This window comes from Salvelinus alpinus, chromosome 7 (genome assembly GCF_045679555.1).
Source record: "Salvelinus alpinus chromosome 7, SLU_Salpinus.1, whole genome shotgun sequence".
In the NCBI taxonomy this organism is placed as follows: domain Eukaryota; kingdom Metazoa; phylum Chordata; class Actinopteri; order Salmoniformes; family Salmonidae; genus Salvelinus; species Salvelinus alpinus.
In genome coordinates this window covers 35,528,296-35,549,801 of record NC_092092.1, presented here as the reverse complement: position 1 = coordinate 35,549,801, position 21,506 = coordinate 35,528,296, and the positions used below count along the sequence as shown (strand labels likewise).

Here is a 21,506-nt window from a genome sequence, read left to right as displayed (position 1 = left end):
CACTCTGAAGGGGATGATCTACACAGAAGTGAGGCCAGGGGCCATGGTAAGCTCCTGTTTGGTCTCTGGGTGAGGCATGAGCGATGGGGGCCGACCCACGATGTAGAAGTTGGCACCAGCTATCATCCGTGCCCGGCAGTGGGGCTGAACTGATGTGACCTGATTCTACTAAATAAAACAATGCTTAGAAATGCTTTAGAGATTAGTGTCCGGTAAGTACAAACAGTGTAAGTTCAAATATATTTAAGATGTAGTGCAGGTGGAAACCATTACTCTACTCAGTGGGTCCAGCGTACATCATGGGGGAGGGGAATATGGCCACGATGGTAATGGCTGGGACTAGTACAGGCAATATTACCATCCAGAAGAGTGTTAATGTGCAGAACCTGCAGGAACTCCCTCTCCCTCCAGAAGCCCTTGAGGGGGCTGGCCCAGCCCTCTGCCAGCACCTGCACCCACTGGAGGTCCAGCTACAGGAAATACAGAACAAAAACCTGCCATGAGGGTCAAATCAGGTGTTAACTACTCAACATGAAGGGTCAGCAGTTAAGTCTACTCAAGACTGTACGTATCAAACCCAAAAACATGCATACGAGAAGGATTTGTTACCTTGGTAATACTGACGGTGGGCAGCGTCTTGGCGTCGCTCAGTGCCAAGTCAAGCTTGTTCTCTGGCACAAAGAGCTCATTAACTTCCTCTGTCACACTAGTTGGCACAATACAAAACAAAGGGATCAATGTGTTAGTACATTAACAAGTTCACACTGTTCAAAGGAGCCTGAAAATACTAATTTGAATAATTTCGTCCAATGACTAGGACATTTTCGTCATGGTAGAGATAGGGTAGTGCCAGTAATTGGAAAATACTGAATTAGCTACACCACAGACAGACGAGGACCAACAAGGTCTCAGGGACCATAGATAGACAGTCCTGTTACTTCAGCAGCTCGACTACCTGCTGGATGCACTCATTCGCTGAGATCTCTCCGGCCTTCAGCACAAGCTCAGGTAACTCAGGCTTCTCCAAGGGTGAATCGATGCCCTTAAAGCCTCAGGGGAGAGGATTAGGATACATGTTCAGCACCTTGTCAATAATTGACACTACTTTAGTGCTGTAGCTGTACATTCTATGACGCACTCTCTTTGCTTGTTTAATAGCATAGCATGTAAAGTAGTAGACTTTGAAGCCATGTGATCTATACTGTTAAATGTAGCTCTGTAATGTAATGTAAAAGAGAACTGGAACACTAGAGGGCAGAGTCAGTCAATCACATTTATTTATAAAGCCCTATTTACATCAGCTGATGTCAAAGTGCTATACAGAAACCCAGCCTAAAACCCCAAACAGCAAGCAATGCAGATGTAGAAACACGGTGGCTAGGAAAAACTCCCTAGAAAGGCAGGAACCTAGAAAGAAACCTAGAGAGGAACCAGGCTCTGAGGGGTGGCCAGTCCTCTTCTGGCTGTGCCGGTTTGAGATTATAACAGTACATGGCCAAGATGTTCAAACGTTCATAGATGACCAGCAGGGTCAAATAATAATAATAATCACAGTGGTTGTAGGGGGTGCAACAGGTCAGCACCTCAGGAGTAAATGGCAGTTGGCTTTTCATAGCCGAGCATTCAGAGTTAGAGACAGCAGGTGCGGTAGAGAGAGAGAGTAGAAAACAGCAGGTAGCACATCCAGTGAACAGGTCAGGTTCCATAGCCGCAGGCAGAACAGTTGAAACTGGAGCAGCAGCATGACCAGGTGGACTGGGGACAGCAAGGAGTCATCAGGCCAGATAGTCCTGAGGTATGGTCCCAGGGCTCAGGTCCTCCGGGAGGGAAGGGAAAGGGAGAGAGAGAGAATTAGAGAGAGCATACATAAATTCACACAGGACACCGGATAAGACAGGAGAAATACTCCAGATATAACAAACTGACCCAAGCCCCTGGACACAAACCCATTGCAGCATAAATACTGGAGGCTGAGACAGGATGGATCGAGTGACACTGTGGCCACATCCGATAGATACCCCCGGACAGGGCCAACCAGGCAGGATAACCCCACCCACTTTGCCAAAGCACGGCCCCCACACAACTAGAGGGATATCTTCAACCACCAACTTACTATTCTGAGACAAGGCTGAGTATAGCCCACGAATATCTCCCCCACAGCACGAACCCGAGGGGGGCGCCAAACCTGGACAGGAAGATCACGTCAGTGACTCAACCCACTCAAGTGACGCACCACTCCTAGGGATGGGATGGAAGAGCACCAGTAAGCCAGTGACTCAGCCCCCGTAATAGGGTTAGAGGCAGAGAATCCCGGGTTGAGAGAGGGGAACCGGCCAGGCAGAGACAGAGAGGGTGGTTCATTGTGCCTTTCCGTTCACCTTCACACCCCTGGGCCAGACTACACTCAATCATAGGACCTACTGAAGAGATGTGTCTTCAATAAAGGTGTCTTCGATAAAGACTTAAAGGTCGAGACCGAGTCTGCGTCTCTCACATGGATAGGCAGACCATTCCATAAAAACTGAGCTCTATAGGAGAAAGCCCTGCCTCCAGCTGTTTGCTTAAAAATTCTAGGGACAATAAGGAGGTCTGCGTCTGGTGACCGTAGCGTACGTGTAGGTATGTACGGCAGGACCAAATCGGAGAGATAGGTAGGAGCAAGTCCATGTACTGCTTTGTAGGTTAGCAGGAAAACCTTGAAATCAGCCATAGCCTTAACAGGAAGCCAGTGTAGAGAGGCTAGCACTGAAGTAATATGATCACATTTTTTGGTTCTAGTCAAGAGTCTAGCAGCCGTGTTTAGCACTAACTGTATTTTATTTAGTGCTTTATCCGGGTAGCCAGAAAGTAGAGCATTGCAGTAGTCTAATCTAGAAGCGACAAAAGCATGGATTAACTTTTCTGCATCATTTTTGGACAGAAAGTTTCAGATTTTTGCAATGTTATGAAGTTGGAAAAAAGATGTCCTTGAAATAGTCTTGATATGTTCGTCAAACGAGAGACCGGGATCCAGAGTAATGCCGAACTCCGTATAACCATCAAGATTAATTGTCAGATCCAACATAAGATCTCTGTTTCTTGGAACCTAGAACTAGCATCTCTGTTTAGTCTGAGTTTAAAAGTAAAAAATGTGCCACCATCCACTTCCTTATGTCTGAAACGCAGGGCAATTTTGGGGCTTCACTATGTTTCATCAAAATGTACAGCTGTGTATCGTCCGCATAGCAGTGAAAGTTAACATTATGTTTCCGAATGACATCCCCAAGAGGTAAAATATATAGTGAAAACAATAGTGGTCCTAAAATGGAACCTTGAGGAACACTGAAACTTACAGTTGATTTGTCAGAGGACAAACCATCCACAGAGACAAACTGATATCTTTCTGACAGATAAGATCTAAACCAGGCCAGAACTTGTCCGTGTAGACCAATTTGGGTTTCCAATCTCTCCAAAAGAATGTGGTGATCGATGGTGTCAAAAGCAGCACTAAGGTCTAGGAGCACGAGGACAGATGTAGAGCCTCAGTCTGACACCATTAAAAGGTCATTTACCACCTTCACAAGTGCAGTCTCAGTGCTATGATGGGGTCTAAAACCAGACTGAAGCGTTCAATATACATTGTTTGTCTTCAGGAAGGCAGTGAGTTGCTGCACAACAGCTTTTTCTAAAGTTATTGAGAGGAATGGGAGATTCGATATAGGCAGATAGATTTTTATATTTTCTGGGTCAAGGTTTGGCTTTCTCAAGAGAGGCTTTATTACTGCCACTTTTAGTGAGTTTGGTACACATCCGGTGGATAGGGAGCCGTTTATTATGTTCAATATAGGGCCAAGCACAGGAAGAAGCTCTTTCAGTAGTTTAGTTGGAATAGGGTCCAGTATGCAGCTTGAAGGTTTAGAGCCCATTACTATTTTCATGAATGTGTCAAGAGATATAGTATTAATTAAAGAACTTGAGTGTCTCCCTTGATCCTAGGTCCTGGCAGTGTTGTGCAGACTCAGGACAACTGAGCTTTGGAGAAATACGCAGATTTAAAGAGTCCGTAATTTGCTTTCTAATGATCATGATGTTTATATCAAAGAAGTTAATGAATTCATCACTGCTGAAGTGAAAGCCATCCTCTCTTGGGGAATACATTTTAGTTAGCTTTTCGACAGTATCAAAAATACATTTTGGATTGTTCTTATTCTCCTCAATTAAGTTGGAAAAATAGGATGATCGAGCAGCAGTGAGGGCTCTTTGATATTGCACAGCACTGTCTTTCCAAGCTAGTCGGAAGACTTCCAGTTTGGTGGAGCGCAATTTCCGTTCCAATTTTCTGGAAGCTTGCTTCAGGGCTCGTGTATTTTCTGTACACCAGGGAGCTAGTTTCTCATGACATATGTTTTTAGTTTTCAGGGGTGCGACTGCATCTAGCGTATTATGCAAGGTTAAATTTAGTTCCTCAGTTAGGTGGTTAACCAATTTTTGTACTCCGATGTCCTTGGGTAGGTGAAGGGAGTCTGGAAGGGCATCTAGGAATCTTTGGGTTGTCCAGGAATTTATAGCACGACTTTTGATGCTCCTTTGTTGGGGTCTAAGGAGATTATTTGTTGCAATTGCAAATTTAATAAATTGGTGGTCCGATAGTCCAGGATTATGAGGAAAAACATTAAGATCCACAATATTTATTCCACAGGTCAAAACCGGAGCTGCCAAAGGTGCTTAGGTCCGGAGTATGACTGTGGCAGTGAGTAGGTCCAGGGACATGTTGTATAAAACCCACTGAGTCAATGATGGCTCTGAAAGCCTTTTGGAGTGGGTCTGTGGACTTTTCCATGTGAATGTTAAAGTCACCAAAAATGTGAATATTATCTGCCATGACTACAACGTCCGATAGGAATTCCGGGACCTCAGTGAGGAATGCTGTATATGACCCAAGAGGCCTGTACAGTAGCTATAAAAAGTGGTTGAGTAGGCTGCATAGATTTCATGACTAGAAGCGCAAAAGACAAAAACTCAGTCATTTTTTAAAATTGTATTGACATTTGTTATTGTAATTGTTAGCAACACCTCCGCCTTTGCGGGATGCGCGGGGGATATGGTCACTAGTATAACCAGGAGGAGAGGCCTCATAACACAGTAAATGACGCCACTCCTCATTTACGGCGATGTTTCAGTCAGGCCAATCACATCAAGATGATGATCAGTGATTAGTTAATTGACTATACTGCCTTGGAAGTGAGGGATCTAACATTAAGTAGCCCTATTTTGAGATGTGCGATATCACAATCTATTTCAATAATGACAGCGACAGGTCTTTATTCAAGTGAGATTGCTAAGGGGAACACCGCCATGTTAAGTTTTGCCCAACCTAGATCGAGGCACAGACACGGTCTCAACGGGGATAACGTTAGCTGAGCTGACTACACTGACTGTGCTAGTGGCAGACTCCACTAAGCTGGCAGGCTGGCTAACAGCCTGTAGCCTGGCCTCCACCCTGTCTCATTGTGGAGCTAGAGGAGTTAGAGCCCTGTCTATGTTGGTAGATAAGATGAGAGCACCCCTCCAGCTAGGATGGAGTCCGTCACTCCTCAGCAGGCCAGACGTGGTCCTGTTTGTGGGTGAGTCCCAGAAAGAGGGCCAATTATCTACAAATTCTATATTTTGGGAGGGGCAGAAAACAGTTTTCAACCAGCGATTGTTGTGAGACTGCTGTAAAGCTCATCACTTCCCCTAACTGGGAGGGGGCCAGAGACAATTACTCGATGCCGACATCTTTCTAGCTGATTTACACGCTGAAGCTATGTTGCACTTGGTGAGCTCTGACTGCTTCATCCTAACATCGTTGGTGCCAACGTGGATAACAATATCCCTATACCCTCTACACTCGCCAGTTTTAGCTTTAGCCAGCACCATCTTCAGGTGAGCCTTTACGTCGGTAGCCCTGCCCCCTGGTAAACAGTGTATGATCGCTGGATGATTCTTTTTAAGTCTAATACTGCGGGGCAATGGAGTCGCAAATGACTTGGGTTTTCAATTTGTCAGAGCTAATGGCGGGAGGCTTTGGCGGCTCAGACCCCGTAACGGGTGGAGGAGAGACCAGAGAAGGCTCGGCCTCAGACTCCGACTCGCTGCTTTAATGGGGAGAACCGGTTGAAAGTTTCTGTCGGCTGCATGAGCGACACAGATTAAGCATTCCGACAGCATTTCCTTCCAGAAGCCATGAGAAAATAGTCCGGCTGCGGGGACCGTGCGAGGGGATTTATACTACTATCTGTACTTATTGGTGGCACAGACGCTGTTTCATCCTTTCCTACACTTAAATTACCCTTGCCTAACGATTGCGTCTGAAGCTGGGCTTGCAGCACGGCTATCGTCACCATAAGGCGATAGTTCTCCTGTATATTATGAGTACAGCGACTGCAATTAGAAGGCATAATGTTAATGTTACTACATAGCTTCGGCTGGTGGATGTCCTGTAGAACCATGTCCAGATAAAACCTTCGATGTGGAAAAAGTTGAGGGAAAAATACAAATATAAACCGGTTATTAAAAATGTTGAAAGTAAAAACCGTAAAGTTGGCAACAAACCGCACAGCAGCACGTAAACAATTCCACAAGTTGTGACCGGAAGATCTGCCCTACGACACTGAGGACGCAGTCACCACCTGGATCAACAGGGTACTAAGACACACACAGTCAGTCTGATCCGGACCTTTAATCTCTCCAGCACAGGCTTTCTTGTAGAGGCCTTTGACATCCCTTCTCTAAAACACCCCCAGAGGAGCGCCAATGAACACCTCGAAGAACCACAGCCCAGAGCACCCATGGATTTTCCTAGCTTCATCTCGGTCCTACGCACAAGAGGAAGAGACTGGGTAGCAAAAATCAACAGGATTGGTATCTTGATTTTACTTCTATACCAAAAACAGGTTTTCAAAACCAGATAGTAACAGAAGTGAATGCAGATACACAGTATATCAGCTATACAAGCCAGAGCTCAGATCCATCACAATGGATGATTTAGAGATGGCCCTTTGATAAGTTTCCAACTAAGTATCTCATATCAAGTGCAAATTGAACAGTGTCTGTTTATCTGTTTCACTCACTCACCTTCGTGAATGGAGCAATGAAACTGGTGACGCAGATCAATCCTGCATCTGCAAACAGCTTGGCCACCTGAGCAATGCGCCTGATGTTCTCCCTGTCCACAGAGGTGAAGCCTATGTTACTATCCAGTCCCTGTCGGATGTTATCCCCGTCCAAGGAGTAGCGGGGAATACCAAGTACTCGTCCAGGGCAAAGCCAACGGTTTTCTTTCCAGCACCTGACAAACCCTTAGTACACAGTGACATAGTCAATATTGACAATACATCCATTATCCAACAAGGCTTATGTGAAACTCTGCAGTGTAGTATTGGAGAGAGGGTTTTCTTTGCTTACCTGTGCATTAAGTAATTCCCAACACAAGTATACCTTCACATATGTTTCATTTCCAAGCAGAACAATGTCTGTCTTTGTCTAGTTTTGATAAGAGAAACTAGAGAATAGCAATTCATTGTTCCTTTGGAGAGGGCCTTATGGATAAATGAGAAGGTGGTGGGAGAATGCAAGTGGTGAGTGACACCTGATGAATGTCATATGATCCATCTATAAGCTTATGTATGTGAAATAGCTGAAATAAGCCATGCTACAGTGAGCTGCACTACTCTGGACCTGTACAGCTGGCTACTATTACTCTGAATGCAATGGGAAGGATTGTAAAGAGTTCACAGCTCATCGGGTCCTTGTTAGAAGTTAAAAGGATACGACTACTGACCACCAGGCAGAGACTAGAATGACATAGATAACCCAAACCCAGGGAAGCTTTAATTGGATAGAATGGAAGTCTTTCAGATCTGGAAATAACAAGGTACACTAATGTCGCTCCAGCCTTTTATAGTTATTCTGTTCAGCCTCCCTAAGTGCATCTCTGTGGCTTCGCACGCTGTGTGCAGGCGGACCAGGTTGGTGGGGGGCTGCAGAGGGACAGGGGGGAAACAAAAAGGGCTATTCATTCATACATTCCTGCAGTGTGGCAGTCAGGCCCACTGTTCGCTGGCTGCAACCCCTCACACACAGGCCTGGATATGCTTCTCCCAGGTCTGCCCAGAATGAGCTTCATTCATTTGGCCCATGGGCTCAGTGACTCCCATAGTACATAGCGGCTCACTGATACTGTTAGACACAACTCGTCAATGAGCCTTTGTTAGGGACATGGATAAGCTTAATCAAAACTGGTCCAACTGGCACAACTTTGCACACTGTTTAGCAGCCATAACCCAGATCCAGGTGTGTAACCTAGATACCTGTCACTAAATATGCCACAACCTGTAATAGCACACATCTCAGCTATTTGAAACAGTTAAACACATCATACACTATCATATCATATAGTAAATCATAATACATTCTATATAATAACCTTCATTGTGTTGATATTATACAGAACAGTCTCAATTCGTCGGGGCATGGACTCTACAAGGTGTCGAAAGCGTTCCACAGTGATGCCGGCCCATGTTGACTCCAATGCTTCCCACAGTTGTGTCAAGTATGTCCTTTGGGTGGTGGACCATTCTTGATACACACGGGAAACTGTTGGGTGTGAAAAACAAAGCAGCGTTGCAGTTCTTGACACAAACTGGTGCTCCTGGTGCCTACTACCATACCCCATTCAAAGGCACTTAAATCTTGTGTCTTGCCTTTTTACCCTCTGAATGGCACACATACACAATCCATGTCTCAATTGTCTCAAGGCTTAAAAAACATTCTTTAACCTGTCTCCTCCCCTTCAATCCACTGTTTGAAGTGGATTTAAGAAGTGACAATATGGGATCATAGTTTTCATGTCATGGAACGCACAGGTCTTCTTAATGTTTTGTACACTCAGTGTATAACATGGGTGGCATATTATTTAATGTGGATGTTTAATATTCTTATTGTTATTGAAAAGGAATTTCTTTGCCAAGAATCAGTTTTGCATTGCAGTGATTTCCAGACAGGCAAGTGTTGAGTCAATCCACAGGTCTACTGAACCCCCAACACTGATTTGTGGCAGAAACTGGGTCACTTTCTTGTGTAGGCTACTGTTACTAAAATCTCAGAAACGCAGGGAAGAATTATTCTTCCATTATATTTTTTCCAAACAGCTGTGACAAGAAGCAACGCCAGAATCGACTCCAAAGTATCTCTGTGATTGACACACGAAGCCTACATGTTTTTGATACAGTGTAGCAGGAGAAAATGTTCTGTCTGTCTGCCCCAACCGCCACAGAGATCCAAATAAAATAATTAGGCTGCATCTTAAAAAGTAAAACAGAATGACACACCAATAGAACTGGCATAGCGGTGGGTCCAATAGGGAAGTAAATGAAAATACATGTATTGTAGCATCATACCCAAGAAGACTTGAGGTTGTAATTGCTGCCAAAGGTGCTTCAACAAAGTACTGAGTAAAGGGTCTGAATACTTATGTAAATATGATATTTCCATTTTTTTTTTTTATACATTAACAAAAATGTATAAAACCCTGTTTTTGCTTTGTCATTATGGGGTAGTGTGTGTAGATTTGAGGGGGGGAAGCGATTTAATACTTAGAATAAGGCTGTAACTTAACAAAATATGGAGAAGGTCTAGGGATCTGAATACTTCACGAAGGCACTGTGAAGAGAAGACGGGCTCAAACTGAATAACACGTTGTTCAGAGGCAAATCTCAGGTATTTTCAGAGTGCTGGCAGAATGGGGATATGGAAGTATGCGTCTTTCAGGTCCACTGTACTGACCTTTTTCTAGCTGGAAAGGTGGTGCTCGAGGAAACAGTGTTGTGCTAGCGAGTTAGTCCCATCGGGACAGAGGCTCTCTGCGTGATGTGATGCATAGGGGACACGGCCTGCATATGGTGCACCTCTGCCTCTTTGGGGATGCTGTGCTCCACCTCTTTGGTAGGGCCATGAGTGTCTGTTCCTCCACTCCTGAGCAGGTACAGTGTGAGTCTTTAAAAAAACATTTTTTTACCCCTTTTTCTCCCCAATTTCGTGGTATCCAATTGGTAGTTACAGTTTTGTCTCATCGCTGCAAATCCCGTATGGACTCGGGAGAAGCGAAGGTCGTCAAGCCACGCGTCCTCCGAAACACAACCCTACCAAGCTGCACTGTTTCTTGACACACCTATATGTCGGAGAAAACACCGTACAACTGGCGACCGTGTCGGCGTGCATGCGCCCGGGCCCACCACAGGAGTCGCTAGAGCGCGATGGGACAGGGACATCCCGGCCGGCCAAACCCTCCCCTAAACCGGACGACGCTGGGCCAATTGTGCACCGCCCCATGGGTCTCCTGGTCGTGGCCAGCTGCAACAGAGCCTGGACTCGAACCCAGAATCTCTAGTGGCACAGCTAACACTGCGACTCAGTGCCTTAGACCACTGCGCCACTCGGAAGGCCCTAGTACAGCGTGAGTCCGAGCCTGGTTTCTTGGCTTCCCAGTTGTGGCTCTGGGACGGGAGTAATGGTTTGCTGGCTGATGCATTCTAGGCTTTGGAATGAGGAGCTGAAGCTCCATCTGTGCTTCTCTGTCTTCCTTAGACACTTGGAGGAGGTGGGCCGCTGTTGGGCCAAATGTCTGGCCAGTTGATATGGGTACACCTAGGAGTGGAACCTTCTCTTTGTTAGAGAGCTTGGACTGCGCTAACCATAGGTGGTGCCATGCAACACAGTGTTGCTAAAGATTTCTCAACCATCTGAGTATTGCCCTGAAGGCATTGGATGAGCAAGTCTGTAACTAAAAGACAGTTATTTTATGGTCTCAGCATCGTAGTTTGCGGAGAGGCGTTCTTGCAGCTCTTTCTGATAGAAATTCAGCAGCGATACTGACCTAAGCCTGGCGGCTGAAGCAGTGCTGTCATTTTTCCTGCCTTGGAACCAGAGGAGGCTGGTGGGAGGAGCTATAGGAGGAAGTGCTCATTGTTATTGTATACTATACTACCACGCACGAAAGTCTTTGAACAATGGGATAGATGTCTCAGTCTTTGAAGAACTTAATCAAACTTGGATGTGGACAGCGTGGCAGTAGGTGCATGTTCCACGTTGAGGTTCCTGCACGCCATCGCAAAGATTTCAGAGAAGGGCCTCCCAAGTGGCGCGGCGGTCTAAGGCACTGCAGCGTCACTACAGAATGGTTGTATTTACCGTTGGCTCCGACCAGTCGTGCTTTGGGGTCGAGACTCCCTCCTAAATATGTATCAAGGTCCGGGTTCGAAACTCCCACTTATATGAAGCCATCTGACTGGCAGTCAAGCGTGGACTGTCTTTGTCAAGCAAGGACCGGTAGCCTACATCACTGCTGAGCTCCTTGATCACAGCAATACTCCAAGCGAGGGAGTGGTAATGCTGGATCAACGGGCTGGTGTGGCAGTCAAGAGGGGACTGGCACGACATCGCGGGTCTACAAGCGCCAACAACAGGTACAACAAGCTAACTAGCTATGGTTGCTATGTATGGCTAACTTAGCTAGCTACGAGCGAAATTCTGAGGTAATAGGATACTCGAAGCTAACTAGCTAGCCAACACACAAGGATGGAAATGCTAGACAAAAAGCAAAAAAGTTAGCTAGTATGGGCAGGCACAATAACGAGAGACGTGGGGAGATTGTAGATTAGATAACAAATAAACTTCAGCACCTCAGAGTAGTTAAAATCTGTAATTCTGTACGAAAGTAATCTAAAGACTATTAATAGCAGTCTCGTAATGTAAAACACAAACGTGCGAGTGAAGAAAAGGCTGAAGGTCACGTCACACTGCCTTTTGCAGTGACGGGTCACGTGGGTTCAGTAAGGGTGTGGCGTAACAGTAAACATATTGTAATGACCTGACTAGATCATAAAGGAACAATTGTCCAGACAGAGGGTTGAGTTTACGAATTGACGGTTTATTAACCCAACTTTACACAGGCTACTGTTTGGCAGTAGCCCACGCCAAATAAACGAAAGATACCCCACAAGCCAACCGTGACCTTCTCTTGTGAAGCCCAGACGTAAGAGAGAGAACAATGGCTAGACTTGGTCTTAACTTCCAATGCTCCATCCCCCTGCCCAACCCCCCTCCACACCACTCCGCCAACCACCAGGATGCCCGGCATCAGAACATTCCAGGCATCCCCGTGATTGGCAGATAGCAGGTTGATTGGCATGTCGGACCCCGCGAACACTGGTAAGTACAACACAACCCACTAATAGCCTACCACATAACACACCGCTGTCTGTGCGGGTCGCTACAATATTTAATATTAATCTCAATCGCATCGCGGGAAGGAGTTCCCATAGGTAATTTGCTGATCCGTTGCAAAATCGAAAGAAAACCATGTAATCAGAGAACCCATGAATGGCATTTACAAATAACCACTGTCATGGAACGTTTGAACCATATGACATCATTTACTGATTTTGAAATGGGTTGCTCAATTTGCATTTGATACAAAAGCAAATATGTCAAAATCTCAAGGCATTTACTTTAATCTGAAATATTTCACAAACAAATCAAATGACAATGTAGAAAATAATTAAATAAAGTAACTCAGCTAAGGTAACCCCAAATTAAAAGCTTATTGTTCAAAATGTATATTTTGTTCACAATGCAGTCCAATAATGTTCGAGTCCATATTTAAAAAAAGGCAAACTTTGGAGTAAATGTCTCTGAAAATGAGTGCAAATATAAAATCAGACCACACAAAATGACTCATTACAGAGCAAAAAAATATAACACAAACATTTGCAAAGAGTTTTTCAGCAAGGAAACCCAACCCACTGCATCTATCCAGTGGCAGACATTATATTCTACTCATTGTTTCTTTCTGCTTTTGGAAAATGCATACTGTATGAAAACACAAAAAGGCACATGGAAAATCTGCAATATAATATAAATCAATATGAAACCGTGAAATAGCATAAATATAAAGCTCTCCCTCCTCTAAAAAGAGTGAATTCAATTAAGACCCTGGATGACCCTAGAAAACAAAGCAAGCATCATGATAACTTGTGCTAAAGTGATGCCTGAAAAAAAAGGGGGCTCAGTAAAAGCTATCTGTAAAACCTGTTACTTCTAAAAAGATACCATAAAGAAAAAGGAACTGGTTCAGACAAAACCCTTAAAACCCCCTCTCTTGCATGACACAGACGTTTGAGTCTTCAAACCCTTGTATAGAAAGAGCCCTCCACCTTCACACGCCCCAAGCTCACAGCTCACAGTTTCTGTTGGGTCTGGACGGCTCGCACTCCTTCTCGAAATTGCAGCCCTGCAGCAACTCTCTGTAGGTCTCTCTGACCGTATTGTACAGTGGAGCCTGGTGGTTTATACCGGGGAATTTCAGAGGTGTCTCGTTGAGTAGGAACTGCAGCCGGAGGCCTTCACTGCAGTCATACAGCACAAAGACCAAGTTGGCTGCGTAAGGCACGATGCGGCTGGTGCGGAAGGTGCGGCCATGTTGCAGGTCAAAGTTGTCAGCGGTCAGGGGCGTCTCGTCTCTGAAAAAGCCCATGAGGGCCAACAGGGGCAGGAGGGTCTCGGCATGGCCCACCTGAATGGTCACAGCCTCAGATACATGCCCAAACCTGAACAGAAAAAAAGGGGACATAATCCACAATTCAAAAATCGTGATAATAACCAGCCACACTTAGTATGTTATTACAATGGTATAACTACTAAGGGAAGTGCTGTGAAATGCATCAGAGGGGAAAACAAAGGAGAAACAATCAATTGCCATGTAGCAGTTTACTTCAATGACTTTCCCCATTGTAGAGAGCCCATTTTTAAAACAGGTGTAACAACTAATGGGAGAGGAAGCGGTGGATATACCCTCAGGGACCCAATAGTTTTTCAATAACAAGCAAGGCGAGTGGCTTGATAACAATGATTGGCCTATTTAAGCACTTGTGTTTAAATGATATGATCACGGTAGTCAAAATGACTGTGGACTAACTTTACAACCGACTCACCTGATCTCATGAGCAGCCTTATCAAGGCGATTGAACAGGTCATGAAAAAGAGTGCAACTGGACTTGCGGTTGATGTCATGACCATAGCCCCTCTTCCAGTACTGTTTCAGGTCATTTTTGTACTCCAGCACCTGAAAAGGCACAGGTGATTGTGTTAATGATACTGTGAAAGACCGGTTTGAACTGTATGACTGAACTGGGTTCTTCATTGTTTATGGAGGCAGAGGCAATAGCTCTCCCGCTGTGTACATACTTGGGCGTCAGTCTCATCAAACAGGTTGCACCAGGGGGAGTTCAAAGATTTGATGGCAAACTCGTATGAGCACAGGAAGAATGCAGCCTCCACCAGATCTGGTGAGAAAAAGGGAGAATTATTGAATGAATTCAACTGGCATAAGAGGATTGGAAGTGTCAGCCGTAACATGATGAACTCCCTCAACTACACAAAGTGGCTACGATTTGGAACCAAGCAACAAGTCCTGTTGCACATCTTTCACTCCAGTGTTAATTTGCTAAATTGTAATTACATCACTATTACGGCCTATTTATTGCCTTACCTCCTTATGCCATTTGCACACACTGTATATAGACTTTTTCTATTGTGTTATTGACTGTACATTTCTTTATTCCTTGTGTAACTCTGTTGTTTGTGTCGCACTGCTCTGCTTTATCTTGGCCAGGTCGCAGTTGTAAATGAGAACTTGTTCTCAACTGGCCTACCTGGTGAAATAAAGGAGAAATAAAAAAATGTTTTAAAAAACCTGGTGTGATGTGATTGTATGGAACTTGCAGTTGGTCAGCCATCTTCATCTGCACTATTTTCATCTCTGCTGAGGCCTTGAAGCGGTGGACCTCTTCGAGGGCAGTTCTGTTGTTCTCCACATCGTCAACAAATTTTTTGCACCGGTCAAAGAATCTCATCAACTCATCATTGATTTCGTGGCTGGGTCCAACTTCTGTAACAAGACAAAAAGAGAGTCCAAACATTGTATATTATTGTTGCTGATCTCACCCCCACCAGACTGTACTAATGGTGATCAGCAGTGCTTCATTTGTAAATCGGGAGGTCCCGGAACACATAGTGAGTGTGAGAGAGGGGGGAGTTATGCGGGGGGCTCTGAGGTACCGGATTACATTGAGAGAAAAGGTTTCAAACACAATGTCGCAGCGAGGCAGACAGAGCAAACGTATAGCAGGCTACTGTTATATGGTGGTGAAATGGACAGCACTCTCCAAGGTGCTGATTAATTCAATGCATTTTAAGGCCACATACTTGAGTATATCTGCGGGGCTTACACAAGTCCGAATTTCTTATAGCCTACTTTTGTAGACATCAATGTACAGCAACATTTTTTGACGTCACTGTAGAACACCAGCCATATGCATACGCACACATACTCAGCTGTGGGGCTTACACGACCCGAATTTCATATCATTTTCAAGATATCAATGTAGCAGTAGAACAAATATCACAATATCGGAATATAACTTCAAATAAAATAAATCAATGTAGGCTACAGCAGAACACACATGAGAATATATAGGCCTCCTGCCTTTGTGTTAAAATTAAGCACATTCAGACTAAATTCACAGCACAGAACAAGTTTGTAAAGGAATTATTTTTTCCTACCTTAGTTTTCAAAACCTCCCACAATGATTCTCCCCATGTCAAGTCCATTTAACTACTGACAATCAACTTCTTCCTCAAAGCCATGAGCTGTGACGTTTAGACTCCTCTGGCTGTAGTGTCTATTTTTTCTTTGAGTGTTAACTATCACCTGGGTGTCCTCTTTAGCCTTGTCTACAAGGCTTGCTGCCACCATTAAATGCACCATGGGTCGGGCATGTTCAAAAACCTTTTTCAGAGGCAGAGAATGTTACGGTACATTCCACCCACTCTTTTGCTAGTTTAATCCCTCTAGTCGTTTCTAGGACCAACCCTTTTTGCATGGTGTACAGCCCAACTTTGAATTCTGCATGACAAGCAAGGGGTTATACGTTTGCGTATTCTTGAACTACAAATTGCACCTGCTCCGAGCACTTTGTCAGTGGATGCACTGCAGGATTAGCAGTGCTGCTAGCTAAGGCATTGCCATCAGGAACAGATTGCCCCTCACACCTCTCCTCCGGCACTGATAGTCCTCTGGCTGGTTCTGGGTTTGATTCACCATCTTTCTCTAGATTTTTGGGCTTGAAAAATGTCCTCAAACTCGATTAACCTTTTCTTATTAATTTTTTTTATTTGCCTTTCCCACTGCTTTGCTTTATCTTGGCCAGGTCGCAATTGTAAATGAGAACTTGTTCTCAACTTGCCCACCTGGTTAAATAAAGGTTAAATAAAAAAATACAAATATACTCATTAAGTATGTAGTATAAGTAAATTTGAGTATACTGTAAACGAACGGTATCCTTTCAGTTAAGTGTACTTACGCTCCGCCTGTCTACTGGAAGTTGATGCTGTTGCTATGCAACTTCTTGCCAGCATGTTAGCATAACAAATTACTAGCTAGACATCTTACGACTTCTTTAACAATCTCCATTGAGAACAAACAACGACTATACCACTTAGCTAAGCATGACGTGAATAATCAAGTCCATAAACGTTGGGTAGTTAGATAGCATATAGTTAATAAACTGTCAATAAACTGTCGATTTATTAGTAGCCAAGTAACGTTAGGTAGCTAGCTAACATACCGATACATACAAGCAACTGCTGTAATGATTTGCTATGCGGTTCGTAAGGCTAGCGTAGCAAAACAAATTGTCAGCCAACATCACATGTAACGTAACTTATTTGAAAAGTATTTACTTTTTTTATTACATTGCTCAACATTTTCTTAACATTTATCATAATTAGTTAACTAATTTAACTAATGAACTTTTTGTACTTACATTTGTATCCGCTCTCGTCAGACTTCGGCTGCATATTTTCCACCATTTCTTAAAATCTGAAATTGTTGTGAAGCCATGCTCATTTCTGAAGAATTGCATTATGGGCCCTAAAAGCACAGAAAGTGTCCACTGTTGTATACTTCGAATTTTGGCGACTGTAGTAAGACATCCAGGAACTTTTGGCATACTAACTTTATACAATGGGTGGGTCTAATCCTGAATGGTGATTGGTTAAAACCGGATTCCAGACGGTGTCTATTCCACAAGTTACCACCTGCTATGACATAAATGCCTATTTACTCTGTTCCATCTGCCTCATCAACCCAGCCAGGCAATTTATAAACTATAAAAAGCATCTAGATATTCTCACATTTCTTTTAGACTAACATTTACAGGGGCCTAACAACACCTTTGCCAATATATCCACCAAACACCGGCTTCTCGGGCATTATTACTTAAATGACCAATAAGCATACAACATACTAAATGTACGTCACAAATAGTAGTTTTCGAACACAGCTCAGGTCAGACGGGACACCTTTGCTTCTAGCTCCTAAGCAACTTTTAAGTATTTGGTTTTTGTGTGTGTATTATTTCTCAGAAGCATCCGTAATTACGTCTGCTAAATATGTGTATGTGACCAATAAAATTAGATTTAGAATCAGTGTGGCAGGATAGGATGAATACGCTGAATGATCACCGCGCTTTTACATTACCGTCTTTCTGGGAGCCGGAGGAGAGAAAAAAAGCACTGGTGATCAGTGTGAGTGACTGCGTGTGATACCCCCAGGCCTATTTATAATTCAGAGAATAGGAAAACGACTAAACTAGCTTTACTCTTGTTGATAAAACGTTTACTGGAGACAGGAGACCAAGTGGAGACATAGGACGAGGTGGATATTTGTATAATAAGGCCGTTTTATTCAAGTGTAAAGATATCAGGCAAAAGCGTGCACGGCCCCTTTCTGTCTGATTCTTATGGAATCGTCGGAGAAGAGAGCGCTCTAAGCAGTTCATACAGATTATATAGGCAACTAGCAAAGTAGGTTGATCTGGTAGTCTGGCCTTCCGATTGGTCGATCTGGGTCGTGGGTAATCCTGTTCGGCCTGATGTCGACGTTTCCATTGGCCCTTCCCACAGTTCATTGTCTTAAAGTCTCATCCTTGAGCAGAATGCATGTGCATCTGTTTTAACAGAGTCCTATTCATGGGGGAGGGTTGAGTATGTGGGTCTGTGGTTACTTAACAAGGTACAAAATGTGGGGGTATAGTGGGGGATGGGTGGATGTTGTGCCAAGTTATAGCTTATGTTGGGAAGTGGTTAAAACAAGTTACCAGTATCTTATACAATTTCTTACACTCTACAAACTCACCTGTTACTTTCCAAAGGTTGAGTAGGCCTTCTTGGAAAGCGACAATGCTGTCCACGCATCTGTGTTTGGAGCTAGTGATGAAACGGATACGATGGCTCCTGAGGTTTTCCTCTGACATCAAAGATGGAAAGAATGTTGCCAACCTGACAGCCAGATGTCGATGGTCATCTCTCCCCTTTTCCACAAGCTTCCCATCCATGTCTTCAGTGTACCACATTTCCCACTTGGTTTTTATTTCAGTCAGCCATTTATCGGTGTTCATTGCGTCGTTTAGAACAAGGTCGTAAAGCCGTTGCATCCTTTTGATATTTTTGGTCGTTGGATATCGTGTTCCATGCCGAATTATGGCGGTCACATGAATAGCAGTGCAATCGGTACATCCCGGTTTTAGAAGGGATTTGTTTACCGAGAGGATGTCATTAATGAGATAAGGGTTTATTTCCTCATATCTGCCTTTCGTTCCGAAATAATTTGCAATCGCAGGTATGCTTGAATTAACGTTAGCATTTGCAACTGAGCAGTATGAAAACCGGGTCAAAGCTAGACTAAATGTCGTGAACAACAACGTTTGTTTAGATAACGCAGATGTCATTTCGTCAAAATTAGTTGAGGTAGTAATAATTGATACTTACAAACTACTAAACTAAGTTAGCTAGTACATTGCCGTCTGCTTTGTTTGTTGTTTCGCTGCGAACTTTGAACTTGGCAACAACAATAAAAATGGAGCTCCACCAGCCGGCCAACCATATTATATCCCTGCGTTTTCGTGTGGCAAGGGACCCACACTAAACTGCATGACTTAGTTATAATCGGTGTAGAAATTGGACAGAAATCAAGATAATAAAACAAACCGTGTTCAGGGCTGTGGGATATCAAAATCAATCAAATATCCCAAACGTAGATAGAAACCAAATGATGTTGAATCCACTGGGTCTATCAGAAAAATATCACTTCTCCCCACCAGAGGGCGAATACAATAAAGGTTTATCACTGCTTTTTATGTGCCTGAGCATGAGACATATTTTCTTTTATATCCCGAGATTTGCGAAATTCCAGGATTGTATAGTTCCGTAGCTATTCATCAGCAGAGCAGTAAGAAAATGACAAAAGGGCTTTGCATTAGTGAAATTCCTGAAGGAATTTCAGGTGCCTGGCACATTCCATCTTTTGGAGGCAAGGACTTTCCTATCAGACGCCACACACGCGATTTCTTGGTCTGTTTGCTCAGTTGCAAGCTAAATTCCAAATGTTTCCAAATCTGTATTGCGTGCAGACGGCTTCGTTAATAGATGGTATAATGTTTAAGTACATTTACTGTCTATTTGAAAATGCTAGCATTATGCAGGAGCCTGTGGCTATTCATAGCCCATTAGAATTCTCCCAGGTGTTCTTGATAGAGAGGACCACTCTTTACCTTCATTTTCTAGGCAAAAAAATCCCCGGTGCAGCTGTGTCCATCTCCAGAGATAAATTGCACAGGTGCAGTGAAAAATTCTAATGGAAGATTGCACTTCTTTATTGTTCTTGTTTATAAAGAATGAATCATGCAATGATATGCATATCACATGAGATATATATTATTTAATAGTAAAGCTGTATGGTGTAGCCCTAGATATACATTACTTGCATTGCCTTTTTTTTTTTTCAAAACTTGTTTTTAAGAAAAAGCTTTTAACTGCCTAGAGTATAAATATTTATGGCCTATTCTACAGCATATGGGAATTGGTGAACAATTAATATCCATGATTTAAGTCCTTTTATGTAATTTTACATCTTAAAGTTAGTGTGGAAGAGGCAAAAAAAAAATTGTTGTCTATCAACAATGACAAGCCACCAGGGTCTGACAATTTGGATGGAAAATTTTACCTTGGACGTTGTTCAAATGGACACAGCATCGGTAGGCCAGGTAGGCTGTTGTCCTGTACTTGGTAGGTTTAGGCCTAACCATGTATATTTTTTCTTTCTCTTAGTGGTTAATCCCAGTTTGAATGGGTAAATGATACCTGCATATGTAAACGGCCTATTGTATTTCTAATTGTGCCAATAACACTTACCATTGGGTCTCTTAGGTTTGACTGATGGATAAACACAAGACCTGCATGACAGTGAAGGTTGAACTCAATGTCCCTGGTTGGGTACAGACTAACTGTAAATAGAGGTGGTGTCTGTGTCTGGCAGAAGTTCCCGTTGTGTTCCTGCATTATTCACAGGCCTCATTAGGAAAACCTCAGTGCCACTTTTGAGAGAGAGGTTATAAATTGTGGTCATTTATCCCTGTGTTGGATTGAGTAGACTGCACTCATGGGCGAAGGAGTTTCTCATTACCTGTGGCTGTTGTGCAATTAGTTTTTCTCAATGATAATGCCTACTAAGAGACTGGCTGAAAGGCAATGCCTTTGTTTGGTAGGTAGGCTACTATGCTTTGAAATGTATACACAGTGATGAGGGTTGGATTTGATTGTAGCTGTGTATGGCTTTCACTGACATCAGTAATAGTCTTAATTCCTTCCATTGGCTGAAAATGACCCGATCTTTTTCACAATTTAGCCTACAGTAAATGTAACCAAATAAGCTTGATATGTTTCATTTCCTCAACTCTCTCATCCACCACAGGCTGGTTTGTATTTCAGATGGATGTGGTTTGAGATGGAGATTCATGCATTCATTGAATTTAATTTCACAGTCAGTCAAAGGCCAAAGCACACACTGCTGTGTTGTAGGCATCAAGATTGTTTGTCATGACCAAATGAGCACTGATAAATTAGCTTGGCTGTTTAAGATAGAGGTCACACTTTTGGCCTTTAGATTTTGCAATCGTTAAGTTTTGTCCTGGCTCATCTAGCTGATATTTAACTGCTTTTGTTGCTGATGAAGCACTGGTTAGTGCAAATAGGGGGAATGGACTGAGAGAATTCCTGAAACACACGGTTCGTGTCTGTTGGTAGTTACCCATATGAATCACACTACCAGGAGCTGTCCTGGTTGAACCACAAAACAAATGAATTTGTAAAGTGGATGGAAATAAGTTGATATTGGTCCAGTTGAGTCATTGTTTTAATTTCCATCTGTGCAACAGTAGTGCCTAAAGCACCACGGTTTGTTGAAGAAATTAAGAGAAGTTTGAATTCACCCATTTGTATTGCAATAATGTCATGGCTCATTTGTGGCCTGAAACCAGGGGTCAAAACTGAGACAAGTGTGGACTGAAGTTGAGACAAGTTTGAACTAATCT

The 21,506-nt window shown here is 43.4% G+C and overlaps 1 protein-coding gene and 1 long non-coding RNA gene across 3 annotated transcripts; both read right to left on the bottom strand.

The window, feature by feature from the left end:
- Positions 1 to 332: 332 nt before the first annotated feature.
- LOC139580897 (uncharacterized) lies at positions 333 to 9,926 on the bottom strand. 2 transcript variants are annotated; one of them, XR_011676114.1, is made up of 3 exons: positions 9,805 to 9,926; positions 610 to 706; positions 333 to 470 (listed from the first exon to the last, which is right to left on the bottom strand). It is a non-coding gene; the product is annotated as an uncharacterized lncRNA (long non-coding RNA). The 2 variants fall into 2 exon arrangements; XR_011676113.1 differs by lacking the exon at positions 9,805 to 9,926 and adding an exon at positions 7,096 to 7,184.
- A 2,000-nt stretch (positions 9,927 to 11,926) lies between these two features.
- On the bottom strand, positions 11,927 to 19,622 carry LOC139580893 (multiple inositol polyphosphate phosphatase 1-like). The gene is made up of 5 exons (XM_071410025.1): positions 18,275 to 19,622; positions 14,771 to 14,965; positions 14,263 to 14,360; positions 14,010 to 14,140; positions 11,927 to 13,625 (listed from the first exon to the last, which is right to left on the bottom strand). The coding sequence occupies exons 1-5, from the start codon at positions 18,864 to 18,866 to the stop codon at positions 13,250 to 13,252; spliced, it is 1,392 nt and encodes a 463-aa protein (XP_071266126.1). The 5' UTR covers positions 18,867 to 19,622; the 3' UTR covers positions 11,927 to 13,249.
- Positions 19,623 to 21,506: the final 1,884 nt, after the last annotated feature.

Coding starts and splice junctions, on each gene's coding strand:
- LOC139580893 (XM_071410025.1), bottom strand. CDS start 18,866: ATGACATCTGCGTTATCTAAACAAACGTTGTTGTTCACGACATTTAGT. Junction 14,141..14,262: donor TTGATGAGACTGACGCCCAA/GTATGTACACAG, acceptor GTGCCTTTTCAG/GTGCTGGAGTACAAAAATGA. Junction 13,626..14,009: donor AAGGCTGCTCATGAGATCAG/GTGAGTCGGTTG, acceptor TTTTCTGTTCAG/GTTTGGGCATGTATCTGAGG.